We start from the raw sequence: 17605 nt of genomic DNA, 5'->3' as shown, positions 1-17605 counted from the left end.
GATCTATTCTGTACCCAGCACCATTCTTTTGAAAATAAGAAGTTCTTCAGGCATCTAAGCTCCAAATGAGGTAACAACATGTCCCTATGTGTGACAAGGTTTGCATTTCTCCTCTGCTCTTCCTCCCATATTTTTTGAGAAGGGTTTTTGTCTTTCTATTAGCATCACAGAAATCAGAGATTATCCCTTAATGTACTCAGTCTCTATACAACCAAGAATCTTCCTTCCTCTCCTCTTCCTACTGTCCCACCCAAGAAGAGGTCTCTCTCCCTGCTTCTTTCCATCTGCTTCTTCATCTATTAAATGAAAGAATAGCATCTCACATGATCATGGTGGGAATTAAATACGTTAATTCACAGAAGGCATTCAGAGCAGTGCCTGGTATGTGGTAAGTATCATGTGAGTGTTTGCTGTGATGTTCATTTGTTTTTATATTTATGTTGTTTATCATTATTATTGTCATTTTGTGAACTTCAACTCCGATGTGGAGTAAGGAAATTAGATGCAGCGTGGACCACATGTACACCTCTTCCAGGGAGAATTTTTACCAGCAACATCAATCATCTCCTCCTCTGAAGTGACTCCACCTTCTACTTGTCCTCACCCTTCTCCACTTCATCCCAATGTCAGGGGCAAAATCCAAGTTGCTGGAGAAACCCAACAATGACTAGGAAGCTAGCACCGAATCAGATTCATTTCAGTGTCCCGCTTGCCAAGGGCTTCACTACTCCGGGCTGCTCTGGAAAACTGAAGCCTCACCCGGACCTAAGTGCCTTAACCAAAGTGAGGGTGGACTGAGGCCCCGAGAGAACCATGCTTCATACTTCCTGAAAGGCCTGGCAGCCCGGACTGAGAGCTGACAGTTCCCAGAGGCACCTATAGATGTGCATTTGCACAGCAATTAAGTGCTTTATCCAGCTATGCAAACCCTTCCGGGTGGGGCTGTGCAAACGTGATTGCATAATGTTTGCTATTATCACTATTATTTCAAAAGACTGGCAACAAATTAAAGTCAAACGAGAAGCCTATAAAAGTCACCCAAACCTCAAACTAGAAAACGTCAGGAACTGTGATGCTCCCAGCCTCTCAGAAGCTGTCGTTCTCAAATTTCCTTTGGGAAAACCAGAGAGGCTTAGGACCATGAAGAAAAGTCCCCCAAATTCAGTGGCACCACAGCCACTTTACTGCAAATATTTCTGACCCCTCTCTCTGTGCGGAAAAATCGAGTGTTGTTTCTAGAAAGGTTTGGAAATGTGTCCGTTTTGCTAAGGGCTGACCTCAGTCTAAGAGAGTCCTTGCAGAACTCTGCACGACGCTCCCGCGTTCAGGTCTCCCGCGTCACAGGGTAACACAACCGCGGTCTGGGGTTTTGCGCCCCGGAATGACATCATACTGCGTGGATCAGGAGCAACTTCATTTCACAGCCCAGGAACCCTGCTGCCAATAGTCCTGATCAAGAGTTTGCAAACTTGTCCTGTGAAGGGCCTGAGAGAAAATATTTTAGGTTCTGCAGGCCACTCTCTCTCTCTGGCAAAACGACTCAATATGGACACAAATGGGAGGGACTGTGGGCCAGTAGAACTTTAGGGACACCAATATCTGGACTTCACAGATGTCTCACCTGTCATGAAATGTTATTCTTCTGATTTCTTTCCTCCCACGCACAGGTGTGAAAACCACTCTTAGCTCATGGCAGAAAGAAGACAGAGGAGGTCCAAATTCGGCCCCCAGTCTGGTTGCCCAGAGAGCGCAGTGATGCCCGGGACGGCCCCGAGACTGCTCAGCTCCCTCCCGTGAAGTCTGCTCGTTCACTGCCGTTCATCTTTGCAGGGCATTAAGTTGAGACTCCCTAGTTAATCACTCTTCCCCAAAACAACACCGGGGAGGCGGGCGTGTTTTATCAGCAGCAGAAAGTGAGGCCATGAGTGGGAGGAGGGCCGAGAGGGAGGCTTTCTAACAGGATTTCCACCTTGAACTCTGCTCTCACGCTGCCTTCTCCCCTCTCGAGTGCACGTGACTTCCTGCACGAACACTGTGACTGCATTGTAATGTAGTAACCACCGGGATGCTGAAACTCTGGAGTGCATCATTAACATCTATATGATAATTAGGCAGCCTGGGCAGCTGGGCAGGCCGTTGCCCCATCCCAAGGCATCAGCCACTGTCAGTTATGAGGAACGCCTCTGATAATAAGCATGTACTCATGAGGCAATTTCCAAAATGAAGTGTTCCATTCTCATTTTCAAATCTGTTTTCCCACTGCGGACAAGAAATGCTGAACAAGCATGTCAGGATCCCGTGTTGCAGGACAATGACTTGCTTCCTTCCCCACCTCCCCTCCCAGATACCTGCCGGCTCCCCCTCCTGCTGGAATGTAAATGCTTTGCCTCTCTGAGTTCACCAGGTGAGCAGAATATTCTCAGCAAGCTGCCAAACACCCACATCTCCAACTGAGTCCAATTTCCACGACGGTTCTGAGGCGTCTAGGGGACCCGTCAGTGTTCTCTCCACAAAGCACTGTGATGACAAGTCCACCTGTCCTGCCCCCACCTGCCCTGAACCTGGATGACGTCACTAGAGACTGCTCGTAGGAACCCTCACTATACACAGGGGATGGGGGTACTGCCCTGGTCCCTGGGGCTTCCTCCACACCATGAGGGGGGCTTCCTTTGCCTCATCAAAAGAATTTTTCTAAAGGGGGTGGGAGGGGATAAATTTGGGAGGTTGAGATTTACAAATGTTAGCCACTATACATAAAAGTAGATTTTTAAAAAAAGTTTCTTTTGTATAGCACAGGGAACTATGCTCAGTATCTTGTAATAACCTTTAATGGAAAAAAATGGAAACGAATATACGTATGTATATGCAAGACTGGGACACTGGGCTGTACACCAGAGATTGACACATTGTAACTGACTGTACTTCGATCAAAATTTTAAAAAAATATATCACTCCTAAAAAATAAAAAGAACTTTTCTCTCCCTGTGGAGGGGAGTCACCAATGCAAGCATTTCATCAGCAGATACTTGGCTTCCTAAGACACTAGTGACTAGTTCAACACAACTCCAGGAAAACAGCCGTGCAGAACCCTGCGCGTGCAGCCCTGCACGGTGGCCAGAACGCAACCGTAAACAAGCCACGCCAGCACCTGCAAGTTGTCATACAGGGGCTTCCTTCGCAGCTCCCTCTGAATCACTGGGACGCTAACATACTAGGACGATGGGCACCGCCCCACCCCGCTGCCTCTCTCCACACCACCCGTTAGAAAAGCAGGTGCCAAGTGAACTCCTTTTCTCTCTCAGCACTTGAGATAAAGGGATGAAACTACTCGTATCCTCCCCCCGAAGAAAAGACCGTCCCTCTCGCTACTCTTCAAAGAAAAAGACAAAACTAACCGTGCTGAGACGTTCTGCCACTTTTCTTCGACGGTTCTCGAGATGCACAGCAGTGTGATGACACAGCTCCTGGGGTGCCTGATCCCGGGCTAGTCTTGTGAAAAACGAAGTAACAAAGCACGTTCTGCGATGCCACAGTGCCTGGCCTGCTTGTGCCCTCATGTGCGAATCTACAACCTTCTGAATTCACATCATAGAATAGAAAGGTGGGGGGAATAAAACATACCTATTCATGAAGACGTGAACGTAAACATCTCACAGACCACCCAGGTTGCAAGAAGCCTTAAAAGGCATCCAGTCCAGTGGCAGAACCCACAAGAATGCCCCAGGGTGAAAGGGTTGGTTTTTTTTTAAGGACATTTAATTTTTCTTGAGCTTCATTCACCAAGAATAGTCATCTTTCTCTGAAGGGCTGTGCTTCAGCCAACTGAGATGAGGTTATTATTATAAGGTAATTATTGGTAATAGAAGCTACCAATTACTGAGCACTTGCGTGCCAGGAACTAAGCTAAATGCTTTACACATCATCTCACTTAACCTACATTGCTAACCCTCTTAGGTAGTTATTACCAAGTTCCTTTTATAGATGAGGAAACAGTGTCAGAAAGGCGAAATGACTTGCCTAAGGTCACACAGATAATAAAACACAAACACCACCAGGATCACCTGACTCAAAGTCCACCCACTAGAATGACTTTACTAATGGCTTCATATATTTGAGTCACAGGATGTACTCCCTCAATCTTACCTGTAAGCTGTCATCGACACTATAGTGATTCCCAAAGCTGACTTTTCATTTTCATCTTTTTAAAAATAGAGACTCACAGAACCCACACCAGCCCAACTAGACACGTGAAAACAATTAATTCCTTATGCTTTTGTTTTAAGTGATACCCAACTAATGGCCAGACTTTTTCCCCACTGAACCTAATAATGAGTATTTCATGAAAAATATTCCAAGTCTTAACTGTCAAAGCAAATGGCTGGTATTTAGTGGTTAAGCATTTTTTCTCTGTTCACAAGAATGAATGAATGAATGAATGAACGGGAATCCCACTCTTGACTTCCACAGAAAAGTTTTCTTCAGTAACCACAACCCATGGAAGCACCGTGACCACAGGAGCCTTGAGACGCCACCCAGCCACGGACACTGACGTCGGAGGCAATGGGTGAGCTCACGGTCACCCAGGGGATGGCAACAGGTCTCCAATCCTCCAGCCACTCACTTCCTCCAAAGAAAGCACTGCTGCTGGGGGAGGGTAGAGCTCAGTGGCAGAGCGCGTGCTTAGCATGCACGATGTCCTGGGTTCAATCCCCAGTACCTCCATTAAAGTAAATAAATACACAAATAAGTAAACCTAATTACCATCCAGACCCCCCGAAAAGACAGCAGTGCTGCTTAGGATTCGTATGGAATTGCTCAGAACCCAAATAAACACAGGACATGAAAGACACACTGGCACACAGAAAATGGTCATGAATACGTGTAAAGGAGTTAATGGGTTCTACGTGAATCCGTAGGGAGCTGGCACACTCACTGCACCTCTCTTTACATAAAGCAAGGAGCCCCCATGGAAGGAGACAGACTTGACTTCTAATCGACACCCCTCCGTGTGATTATGTAGAGGATGGAGCTTTGTATGGAAAGAGACAGACCTGAGTTCCAGTGTCAGCACTGCCACCTCCTCACGTGACTGTGTTGCCATTTTCTTAACCTCCCAAGGTTCCCTTTCCTCACCCGAAAAGCAGTGATGATAATAACCATTTCTGACAGGCCCTCCATTTAGTTTACAAGACTTCATGCAGACAAGCACCCAGTGCCTGGCACACCGTTACCCTTTGTAACTGTTGTTATTTTTATTTTGCAGTCCCCTAAAAAGTGGCACATGTTCTGTGTATGCAGCTAACTGTGCTAACTACCAAGGCTCAATGTCCCAGTAAAAAAAAAAACCAGCCCTCCACCAGGGTCTTCCTTTCTGCCTCCTCTGAACTGAGGGCTGAAAGCGTGCTTCCCAGATACGCAGCTGTCTCGCATGCTAAGAGCAATAATGCGTTGCTGAAATATCCAGGAATAACAAAATTAACAACATCCTCCCCCCAGAAAACCATCCTCTGGGCTGATTCACCAATCATTTCAATAAAATGTTCAGTTGTGAAAAAAGAAAAGACGTGGAACTTTATTAAAAATACGTCCCTTTCCCACAGGGAAACGTGTTCAAAGCTGCCCTAAATATCCCACATCCTCATTTGTCCTTTCCCAAGTAGTTCCAAAGACAAGATCCAAGGTGCACCTGTCAAACGGGTCGCCAGTGAGCTGACTGCAGAGCAGCAGGCTTGCGGCCAGATTTTATCTTGGACAGACAGCCGCAGCCCTTTGGAACATGTCTCTCGATGGTGTTCACTCTGTTCACAGCCTTGAGCCTGGCCAGCCCACTTCATGAGGGCTAAGATTTCACTGGAGGGACCCAGGAGGGGGACAGAGAAAGACACAAATGAAGTTCCAGTCTGTTTGAGTCACCATGGCCATCCTGTGTGTCCATCCAGGGAAGATAAAATGCAGAGGGCCTCGCTCCTGCCACCCTTCCTGAAGGTCTGTTCACTGGCAGCAAATCTGATAGGTCCACCAGCCCTTCAGTCACGTCCAAGTCGGCCACCCGCCTCTAGAAGCGATCGTCAGCCCCTGCTGACCACAGCCGCCCTGCCCAGTACCCAGGAAAGCACAGCGACCCTGGCCACCGGCGGCTGGGGTGGGACATGGCCCTGAGCGCTGGGAATCTCTTGCTTCCCTGTTCCTGTGTGTACTCAGACAGAGAGAGGTGGTCTTGGAGGGGGAAACGCTTTGGCAGCCTCCTGGCTACACACACTGTTTCATTCACACCAAGGAGTCCCTTCCCTATGGAGGGACACAGAAAGTTGGTGCTCCCGAAGGGCCAGACTTTTGTTAAAATATCTTAAAGCAACATTTATCAACTGGAAGTATTTTGCAGAGAAAAGACGAATGTCTTGGCTATTAAGACACGCTGAACAAAGCACCTGCCACCACAGATGTCCCTGGAGAGTAATGTGGTCCAGGTTAACCTCTCCAAAGCACAGGACCACCGCTTACCATCCCTGATAGACAGCGCGCTGTGTGGTTACCACGGTAACGGTTCTCCTCCCTTCCTACCAATCCTTGACACCACACATCGAAGTTTTAAAGTCAAATCATGGTTACAGAAAAATAAAAAGAACTCAGGCAGCTTATATGCCAATATGGACATGACTGGTCCCTGCTAAGAAGCTACATTTTAACATTTTTTGATTCTTTGGTATTCACAGATGTCCCTAGACAATGTTTTAAGTTAAACTGTCAACAGTAATGACCACTGGTCAAAAGCCAAGGCTGGTTTATCACATGAGCAGATAGGTATAAAAGCAAGTGCAACCAAAGGCAATTAATTGTGTAAATGAATATGTGTATGTACATGCATGACTGGGACACTGCTGTACACAGCGATGGGCATATTGTAACTGACCGAACATCAACTTAAATAAATAAATATTAAAATAAACATACATAGGGTTATACATTTTTGCTATTGTAGCCATCTACTTACTGTTATACATTTATTTTCAATAAAAAGTAAATTCTTTAAAAAAAAAAAAAAGGCAATTTACTGTGACTTTAAACATCATTAAGAAGAAAGGAAAAAACCTAACAACTCTGTGTGCATGTGTGTGTTCCAATAAAACTTTACTTACAAAAGCAGGCTGCAGGCAGGATGCGGCCTCTGCTCTGGAACAGGAGCTGGAAAACTGGCACTCGGGCCACATCTGGTCTGAGGTCTTGTTTTTGTTTCTGTTTTTGTTTTTAAATTGAAGTCTAGTCAGTTTACAATGTTGTATCAATTTCTGGTGCACAGAATAATGTTTCAGTCATCCATGTACATGCATATATTCCTTTTCATTACAGGCTACTGCAAGATACTGAATATAGTTCCCAGTGCTAGACAGAAGAAACTTGTTTATCTATTTTATATACAGTAGTTAGTATCTGCAAATCTTGAACTCTCAATTTATCCCTCCCTACCCTCTTCCCCTCTGGTGACTGTAAGTTTGCTTTTTATGTCTATGAGTCTAAAACTAACAAGTCTTGCTTGCATGATCATCGATGTGTATTTGGGGAAAACAAACACCACACACACTTCACCAGCAATTCCTTCCAGCCCTAGCACGCAGCGCGGAGCCCGTTTATTCACATGCCAAAGCATTACTTGGGGGAAGAGCGGTTACCGTGGTGATAAATGATGTCCCCGCCCAGTCGGGGAGGTGAGTGAGATCCAAAGCCAATTTCAGAAGCTGCAGTGGTGGTTTTAGGGTGAGCTGGACACATGTGTCTAATTAAGTTCTTCTTTCGCCACTGTGAGACTGTGCACAGGAATCTCTGGAGCTAAAAGCTTCTGTTTCACGATAGAAAGCTATTATGCAAGCCCTCAAAAGTCCCCCAAGATCAAGTCTCACAGATATGTGGGGTCTCCTGTGCCATTGTTTTGATGTTTGTATTCTAGAAAATATCAAACATACAGAAAAATACAAAGAATAATGAAATAAACATCTGTGTAACCATGAACAAGCTTTGTCAAATCTTAATTTGACTTACATTAGGCCTTTTCTCTTCCTTAATAAATAAATTATTACACAGAAAAGTAAAAATCTATGTGTAGCCCTCCCAGTCCCATGCCCTGGCCTCTCTAAACAATACACAGTATTAGTCTGCATGTTTTCAAGCATTATGTAAATGGTATTAGACTGTTAAGTATCAATCTACAACTTTTTTTTTCCCCTCAGCCTTGTATTCCTTAATCTTATCAGTATTAATACAAGTAGATCTGGTTCATTCATACTCATCACTGCACGGAATTTCACTGCATGAATTAACACGTATGATTCCATTGTTTTCCCTCCGAAGGGCAGTTAGACAGCCAGAGATCTTCCACTATCATCAGCAGCGCAGAAACGGGCGTCCCTCCCCCAGGGCCCTTTGCACACGTGCAGGGATGGCCGAGGCACCAGCACGGGCGGGGCTGCTGAGCGGGCAGCACACGTGTTTCTGCAGCTTCGAGGTGTTGCCAGGCTGCTCCCTGGAGCAGCTGTACCAAACCACACTCTCACCGTCAGCAAACGACCAAGTCTGTCAGCCAGACTCTTTCTAGTTTATCTGTCTGATGGTTCTGATGAGATGGTACCTCATTTTCACTTGTGTTTTCCTGACGACCGGGGAGGCTGAACATCCTTTCACGTTCACGGGACACCTAGGTCTTCATTTCTGTGAACTGCCAACCTGTCTTCTTGCCTTTCTTCACGTGGTTTTGTAAAAGACCTTCATATACGCTGTGACTTTGGGAAAGTTACTTAACTTCTCTGCTTTCCACTAATAAAATGAAGAATTCATAAAAAATAATTGGAAACCGATCATAACACACCTAGTCCAGGGCCTGTTACATGCTGAGCACTCAAAAGAAAGTCACTATTTCTATTACTGTGATGAGTATGAAGAAGGTTCGGGGTACAGAGTACGTGCTTCTTGCATTTCTCCCCACTTCATAGCTCCCTTTGGGATAAAAGCTCAGGACTCAGGAGCTCTCGGCAACTCTCCCGGCTCCGCTTTCTCCGCCAGAGTCAGAGTATCAGGACTCTGCTGTTTATAAGCCACCATCAGGAGAACGTGCAAAGTCGATGCTCCTGGGTATTGCTTCATCTAAACATCGAAGTTTCACATCCTTCAGTCTAGGCTGTGACCTTGTCTGTGAAGTGACCACGATCCTGAATTTCAACAATGGTCATGTCACTGGGTGAAAGGGATTCTGGAAAGAGGGAAGCCTGGCAGGTAAACCGGTGTTAGGGACCTGCTGGGTATTCCTGGGGTGGAAATACAGCCATGACTTGATGAGATGCCACCAGGCCCAAGACCGCCGCAGATCACCACAGGTCGTAAGTGACCCTCGAGTAAGTGAAGGGACAACCATCACGTCACTACTGCACACAGAAGTGTTTTCTAAATAATGATCAAACGCGCACTGACATCACCTTGGTGGCAGGCACGCTGTGGAAATACTTATCTATCCCAAATATCCAGAAGACCGTGTTCCCAAGGGCACCGTGGGCAGTAAGCTAGAGAGATGCAGTAAACATGAATCACGTAAGCTCTGCCTGGACTCTTAACAGATTCAGTTTCATGCTGAGATCCTCCCAACTTGGCTTCTACTCAGTTGCGTCCGGCCTCTCCCTGGAGAAAGGCCATGCTCATCTTTACGAACACCCCCCGTGCATCAGGAAGCATAGAGCTGACCCCCAGGCCTAGCGGGAGTCCTGACTTTGGCCTCCGTCAGTGGCTGGCAGGGCCCTTTTCAGATGCACCTGCACATCACCTCTCACGCAGATTACCTCCCTCCATATTCAGTTTCAACCAGCGCTAAAGAAACCAGAGACTTTCCCTGTTGACTCTCCTCCTGTCTTCCGCGGAGCACTCGTGTGTTAAGAGTCAACTCCAGCCCAAATATAATTAGACCATCGTCTGGTATCTATCCAGGTGCACTGCTTTCTTCCTTAAATGTGTGCCAAGTTTCCACTTTCAAGAACTTAAATTGCCATATAAAAACGTCCTGGTGATGATAAGTAATTAGACGCTGTAATGGAAAATTAACTGTGTTTTTATTTAGAGCATTAATTGTAACAAGACATCTCTTTTTCTAACTGTTATTAAGCTACAATAAAAATAAATTCAATCCTGAGGGTCTGCAAAGGTTTTCTGGTTTGAAAAATAAACAAACAAAACAAAACAAAACCTCCCTTCCTGGAAACAGAGTATTTGTTATTTTGTTAATACCACCGAGCTGGTTCAAGGTCCTTGCCCAAACCTTGTTATTAATAAGTTCTAGCGCCAATTCTCATTCTGTCATCTGTGCCCTGGAAGGAGGAACAACCCTTCCAAACTCACAGCAGCTGAAACACTGCCAGGCGGGGCAGAGGGGCCTCGCCACATATGGGGAGTCTCTGCCCACATGTTCTCAATCCTTCTCTTTTTTCTCTTTGTCATGCTCCTTCCAAGAGAAACGTACCACCTGCAGCAGGGTGGGTCCCATCAGTCCAGTGAGCACCCATGGGCTTTGGAAAGTTCTGGATGAGAAAGCAACTCATCAGCTGTGAGTGGGGTCCACTCTGATACCACAGTAAAAACCCCGCATCCACAGGACCCGAATGGAAAACAGCATCTCCAAGAGTGGATGCAAAATGAGGCTTCGATCTGTACCTCTCCTCTAGGGTCCACAGCCCTCTAACCCGGTCCAGCTACGAGCTCATCACTGGGTTAGCCACAGGACCAGTGCAAGCAGGGCCCGGCAGGCCCCGTGACACCCACAGACGATCACAGACTTCATACAAATGGGGGAGCCTCAGGTGGCGTGGACCTGACTTCCACCTCTGCTCCTCTTCCTCCTGACCTCAAAACAAAGTCCAAACAGCACCTGAAAATGCTTCTGCATTAACACTGACTCAGTCCTCTGAGGCGAAAGCTAAATGCTGGGTGGGCCCGGCCTCTTCCCTCAAGGGACCCAGCAGGTGTCCCAGTAAAATCAACTTGAGTCATTTACTATCTGTGCATGAACAGAAGTTTCAGAAGCCACCTTTGGTTTGCCCCTCCGGCCATTGTGAAGGGCACCACGCTACCTGCAAGGCACAATCTAGTGGTTTCAAGAGTTTCCAAGAAACCCACTCTTTCTTTTCCCTATTCCTTCCCTTTTTTCATTGTAATCTCTCTTTACAATCTAAACAAACTTTAACTGTCCTGTCCTTCCTGCTCTTCATACAGATTCCTGGGATGTACACACCCAACAGGCTTTTCACTTAGACTCCTGGCGTCTGTTACCACTGGCAACTTCACACTGTCCCCTGGTATCACAAGTTCTATTTTGGATCCAGAGGCACAACCGACACGAGCCCAGCTGCAGGAGACGGGTTTCACAGAAGATTTACTACGGATACCATTTCAACTGAGTGGTCCTGAAGGAGGGTAATATGGCAGTTTGGGTGCTGATAATACCTTTAGGTGGAGTTCAAAGAGAAAATTCCAGATTGAAAAGGATTAAACTGTCATGACGCTCCCCATCCGAATTCCACGTTGCCCACATAGACTCCGGAGGACGACAGAGAACTTGGCAATGGTTCTCCAGATGCGTCAGAGAAAAGTTTCAAATACATTAGTCAAGATTAAGATTAAACTTACATGTAATGGCGGTGCCACCACCAAGCAAGCATAAATATGTGTTGAATTAAACTGTTATTGAATCAAATGGGACTGAAGATCACAGACCTTTGGAAAGGCATTTTAACTTGCCAAGTTTCAGCACATTTTCCCATCTGCTATTAGAACCGTCAGAACCAGCGAAGAAACTGCTGGCAAACTACTCACTAGTTAAAACTGACCGCGAAGGAAGCCCAGCACCTCTGCTCAGCAAAGGCGCTAGAAGACTGAAGGAGTAAGGGGCAACAGCTGAAGAGTCCAGAAAAGCTCAGCTCTAAATACATCCTGACCCTGCTGAGTCCTATACCCTGTGCACCCCTCAATTTATGTGCCCTCAGAATGGGAACAGGAGAAGCAGTTACGAGTAATGGCTAATAAAAGCCTATTTGCCCCTGGCAGAAACCCAAATGCTTGTCGATAATGCTCATTTTCCCAGGCCCCCAGTTTATATTTCTCCATTAACATTCCAGGGCCCGACTCTCAGGTTCTCAAAGCCTACGGGGTTTGGTCCCCAACTAAAAGACCAAGCTAAGATTTGGAGAATCACTGGAGTCAACTCGTGAATCAGCAGCCGGCTCCCTAACTCCCATAGAAGTCATCACACACGTCCACACCTCATTTCATTTTTCACCGGAATGACACCCAATTTTTGTGATAAAAATGAACCAAAGGACACCACCCCAAAGAACTTGTTTCGCTTGGACCCACCAAAGAATGAAATGTTCTCAAAGCCACCTCCTTTCCCACATGCCCCTTTTAATTGGCTGGTTGACTGTCCCTTGGGTGTGACTGCACGGATTCATCCTGGGTGTGTAACCGAGTTGGGGCAGCCTTCTTGATTTCTGAGCACCCTAGTAAGAAGGGCAGCGCTGTGCAGTGTGGACTGAAACTGCATTTAAGCGCTGACGTGACCCTAGCACATCACAAAAGAAAGCGTGTTCTACCTGGGGAGGTTGGTCTTGATCTCTATAACCCCTTCCAGCTCCAAAATTCAGCAGTCAGCTCCATGAGACTGGCCACTGGAGGTCACGGAGAAAGATTCAACAGAATCCTTCTGCCCGAGAAGAGGGAAGGAATCAGACTACAGGTGTTAGTGAAATGACTAAAGTCGTGTACTGGTCACGGGTTGCAAAACGTACGAATATCCATGTTCACCTCCCCCTAAACGTGCATGTTTAAGTCTCGTGTAATTCTAGGTTATAAGGAGAAGAAATTTTAGTAAGTTATAAGTAATCATGCACAGCAGGTTGGTTTCTCAGTATCCTCATATGAACACTCTTAGGATCAATGTTTTTGTGAAGCAAGCTACTGGTGTTTTCCAAATGCCCGTCAAATTCAGAAACTCTGCCTGTTTCTGAAGACCAAACTGAAAGAGAGATCCTTCAAAAGTAACCCGTGCGGATATCTCTGCAGTCTGTTCCGTCCTGAGAAGCCAGTTCCAGTGACTCTTCCACCAAGAAACATTAATCACAACCAGAAAAATAAAACAGCGCACCCAAGAGTTAAATAGTATTTATGATCTCATAGACTGCACCTCATTTTCGGCTTTCAATCACTGTCAACGTTCCAATGTTTACGAGAGATCATCACTGCCTTCTGAACAGCAATATGTTTCCATTCTGAAGGAGGATTGCTATTATAAGATTTTAAAATAAAATTATAGCCAACATGCTATAAACTAAATTAATTCTAAACGTGTTTCACACCTCGTCAATGGTCTGAATGACAAATTTTTATTTTTCCAAATGGAGGCTCTTTTCAGGCTTAGTTTGGTTTTTTTTTTTAAGTTTTATTTAAAATTTAATGCCAATTGTTCCTTTAGTTTGGCTTTAAGAAAAGGATCCCCTTTCTCAGTGACGTAGGATATCCACTGGGAAACACATCAATTTAGAGAGCTTCTGAAAACTAAAATTACTGTATTTTAATAAGAAAGGGCCTGCTCATATAATAATTTTTTGGAAGATGAGTATTTCATCAAAGTTAGAGTGTCTAATAACCAATTACTGTCACGTGATCATCCCCCTGATGAAAATGTTTCCATTTCTCAGCTTACTTGAATACATGCTCTTCTGCCCGAGGAGATCAGTATCATAACCTGACATCTGGATTACTAAATCTAAACACGGATTGCTTAATTATGCAGATGCTTTTTAAACACTGGAGCTGTTTTTTCCACAACAGTGTTATGTACTTATTGTGCAGGGGGTTCACTTTTTTATCTTAGTTTTCATTATTTTATCTGATGAAACTCACTTTTGTTAGTTATTTAAATCTTAAAACGGCAAACCAAAGGGTGAGAAAGTTCACTAACTTTAATTCCAGTGCACACCTTTCACTTGATTTGGACATTTTATGCGTTGGTTCCACGGAAAGTGCTAAATATTTATGTCTATCCAGAAAAAAAATTTATATATATATATATACATATACATATACATATGTAGTTTCGTTATGGATGCCAGCAACATATTGCTGTTTTTTAAATTAATCAAGTTCATCCAATCTAAGATTCTTGATCCTGAACGTAACTGTTGAAAGCAACCAAAATGCTTTGAAAGCATGTTATTTGCAAAACCTCTGAGAAGTCACTAATGGGGCTCCCATGATCTAATACACGTAAGGCTTTAACTGTAATCGTAAACCCCACTGCAAGCTTATGGTCTGAAAGTGTGGACGATTGTAGCCAGTATTTATGAGTTTAATTCCACTGGAAAATCCCAGTTTCTATATTTTAAATCTCAACGAGAGCAAAATCCCAACACATTTTCAAAAGAGCAATCTAAAGAAATCAAGCTTGGGGAGGGGGCGGACAGGGCAAGAGCACCAGGGCTGGTACCGCCCTCACCCACAAGCCGGCAGAGAATGGCAAAAGCACAGACTTTCAGTTCATGAAGTACACGCAGCTCACTTTCAACACTCACAAAAGTACATATGAATCATTTTATTTTCCTCTGATTTATGTCCCACACAAGGTTCAATAAAACACAGAACCTACTCAGCCTCGACTGATGACTGGATCATTGTCTTCTGAGGCTATTTATTACTCTTTCTCTGGCATGATTTCTTCTCTGATCCAATTCTGTGACTGCTAAAAGCCAGGAAAAGCTGCCTGCAAGTCGATGTGTGGCACAAGGTCACTACAAAGTTTGCCGGCATCAGGCAAGGTGTTGAGAAGAAGGTCTTCTGCTTTGTCTAGGAGCCCCCTTCGCGGGGTGCACAGAGGCTTTCTGACTAAAGCAGATCCTCTCTTCTTCCTTTAAGGGACTTGAGTTCTTGTCGCAAATGATTATTTATGCTCAAAACAAGATTCAGCCTATCTCCCCTCTCCAAGATCTGTGTAGACAACTCACCCCAGGCTTAACGCATGGCAGACACACACATATAAAGGCATCAACGTCAAGAACATCCTTCTGGTTTCTTGTTTTGCATACTCCTTGGCTTTGAAATTACAAGTCTTACTGTGGGCGATCAGGCCTAACGCCACGTTACAGACAAAATCCAGTTCACAAAGAAGCAACTGGAGATAATATTCATTTCATTACCAAATACATGTAGGAACAACGTGGTTGTAAAAGAACTTTACTGAATGTACTTCTACACATATTTACTGATTGTCCGAGAGAGACTAACAGTGGAACCAACGGAACACACAGTATCGCAAGCTCTGGGGACTAGCAGCTCTGGGCCCGAACAGTCCCAAAACATCTTCCAGGAACACTGCCAGCTCTTCACTGTACTTTTTCAACGTAAGCCAAATCAAATTAATTTACTTCATGCCACCCATGCAACAAACATAACCCCAAAGGGTCTTTTGGTTTGGAAATCCTCAATTTTTACCTTTAGTTGAAAGTACAGTCAATAACTTTTTTAATAAAAAATGCTCTTTTTTTGACTATACCCACATTTGGATCACCTAAATCCTAATAATGCCAGGGCACTATGAAACTGGGAGTTTCTCTTAATGCACTCACAGGTTTCAAAAAATACCTTTGGATTTATTTTCTACATAAACCTACGGCTTTCTTCAATATATTTATTCAGCGCTCTTTAACTTTACTACGGGTCGGAGCTCTGGTGGTGCAGGGAAACCAGACTTGAGGAATGTTTTTATTGTGAGCCCTGTTTTTCAGTTACTTAAAACTAACTGGGCTGACCTCTGGGCTTGCGCCGCGACGCGAGACATTCCAGGACTGCTTCCCCAGAAAGAGATTCTTTTAATAAAGTTCAGTGAATTCAGGGTTTTGCTGGGAACCTCAGGACACCGACTGACTTGTAAAATTCCCAGTGGAGACACGAGGAGGCTGGACGAGGCACCTCAAAGTGGTGAAGCAACGCCACTTCCTGAAACAATGATTTAGGTGCCGAATCAGGTCAAGGGTTTGAACTTTCTGACTGAAAACCACAGCGGCGCTGGGGAGGAGGAAGGCTCTCCCGCCCGCGGAGCACGGGCGCTGCGGGGCGGCCGGCTGGCCGCGGGGCTTCCTGCCCTCGGCATCGCCCACCGCGCCGTCCGCACCCGGCCCTGCCTCCCCGCGCCGCAGACGCCGCCGCCAACGCCGGCCGCGGACGGGCCTGGACCCCTTGCAGGGCACAGGCGTGGCCCCGGGGCCCTTCCTCGAGCCCTCGGGTGGGAGCACAGAGGCGGTAGCGCGCCCGACACCCCCGCCAAAGCTACCGCACCCATCCGCCCCCGGCGGCCTGTCTTACCGGTACAGGAGTGCAGGGGCTTGGGTCGCACGACCAGCGACGGGCACACGGAGTAGAGGGAAAGTTTCTCAAAGTAGTCGCAGGTCTCTTTGGAGAGGATCTCGTCGATCATGAAAGTCTTGTAGCGCCGCCTGGCTGCTTTGAGCTGGCCGGGCGAGCTCAGCCTCAGCTCCGCGTGGCAGTGCATGGTGAGCCGGGGCGAGCGCCCGCCGGCCCGGGCCTCAGCCCGGCTCCTCCGCGGCCGGGAGGCGGTGGGGCTCGGGAGGCGCGCGGCGGGGAGCGGGCACCGGGCGCGCCGGTCGCGCGTCTAGACCCACCCGCGGAGCAGCATCTTCGCCGATCCTTTTGGGGCCGGCGCAGCTGTCAATCAGCGCGCGCTTCCTGCACGGCCGGCGGCGGAGCCGCGCGGAGAGTCGGCCGCCGAGGGGCGTCGGCGCCCACCCCGCCCAGCCCGCCTGTGCCACCCCGGCGCGGACCTGCGCGCCTCGTGCCCGCCGCTCTCGCTCGCCTCCTCCCGCCTCTCAGTGGCTCGCGCTCCTCTGCCTGCCTATTTTAAGACTCTCGCTTTGGCTCTCCTCCCCGCCCCCCTCCTGGGACGAGCTCCAGGTGTGTGTGCTGAGTGTGCGCGCCCGTGTGTGCGCGCCGTGCGGGGAGCGCGCGCCGCCCCCGCCAATTAGGCCCTCCCGGGCCGCTGCCCCGGCGGAGCCCCCGCAGCGCCCTGACACCGGGCAGGCCGCGCTCCCGGCCCGGCTCCCACCGCCGGCACCTGGCGGGCGGGCACGTCCAGGTCTCTTGCTAGAAAGAAGTCAAGTCCTCCCAGAACCTCCCGAGGCTGCGGCCTCCCGGGCCGGCGCCCTCAGAGGACCCGGCTGCCTTCCTCCCTCCCCGCGTCGACCCCTGCGGGCCGTTTCCCGAGGACGGCGGCCTCGCTCGCAGCCCGCGCGCTCCGGCACCCGGCGTGTGCGCGGAGGTGGAGAACTTTACGGCCCCCGGGAGATCACAGACTGTCGACCCTTGCCCAGTCCTTTATTCCAAAAGTAAGCGGGGATTTTTTTTTAAAAGGAATCAACAAAAGCATGTGTTCTTTTTTATTCTTTAAGTCTGTCTATAAACTTGTTTTCATCGCTGAAAGGGCCGGCGCGGCGCGACTGCTGGGTTCGGCCGGCCCTCGGGCAGTCACCCCTGTCGCGATTTCTGGCGCCGGATACTGGGGCACCACGGCTTT

General features: G+C 47.2%; 1 protein-coding gene across 1 annotated transcript in view; it reads right to left on the bottom strand.

The window, feature by feature from the left end:
- BARX2 (BARX homeobox 2) overlaps positions 1-16589 on the bottom strand; it is a 64281-nt gene extending 47692 nt beyond the window's left edge. Inside the window, exon 1 of the mRNA XM_010986276.3 lies at positions 16381-16589. Within this exon, the coding sequence (XP_010984578.3) occupies positions 16381-16567 (187 nt within the window). The 5' untranslated portion in view covers positions 16568-16589. The remainder of the gene's footprint in view (positions 1-16380) is intronic.
- Between the last annotated feature and the right edge of the window lie 1016 nt (positions 16590-17605).

The sequence above is a fragment of the Camelus dromedarius genome, chromosome 34 (genome assembly GCF_036321535.1).
Source record: "Camelus dromedarius isolate mCamDro1 chromosome 34, mCamDro1.pat, whole genome shotgun sequence".
Taxonomy (NCBI): domain Eukaryota; kingdom Metazoa; phylum Chordata; class Mammalia; order Artiodactyla; family Camelidae; genus Camelus; species Camelus dromedarius.
Note: the sequence above shows the minus strand (reverse complement) of the source record. Positions and strands in the feature narration are given on the sequence as shown.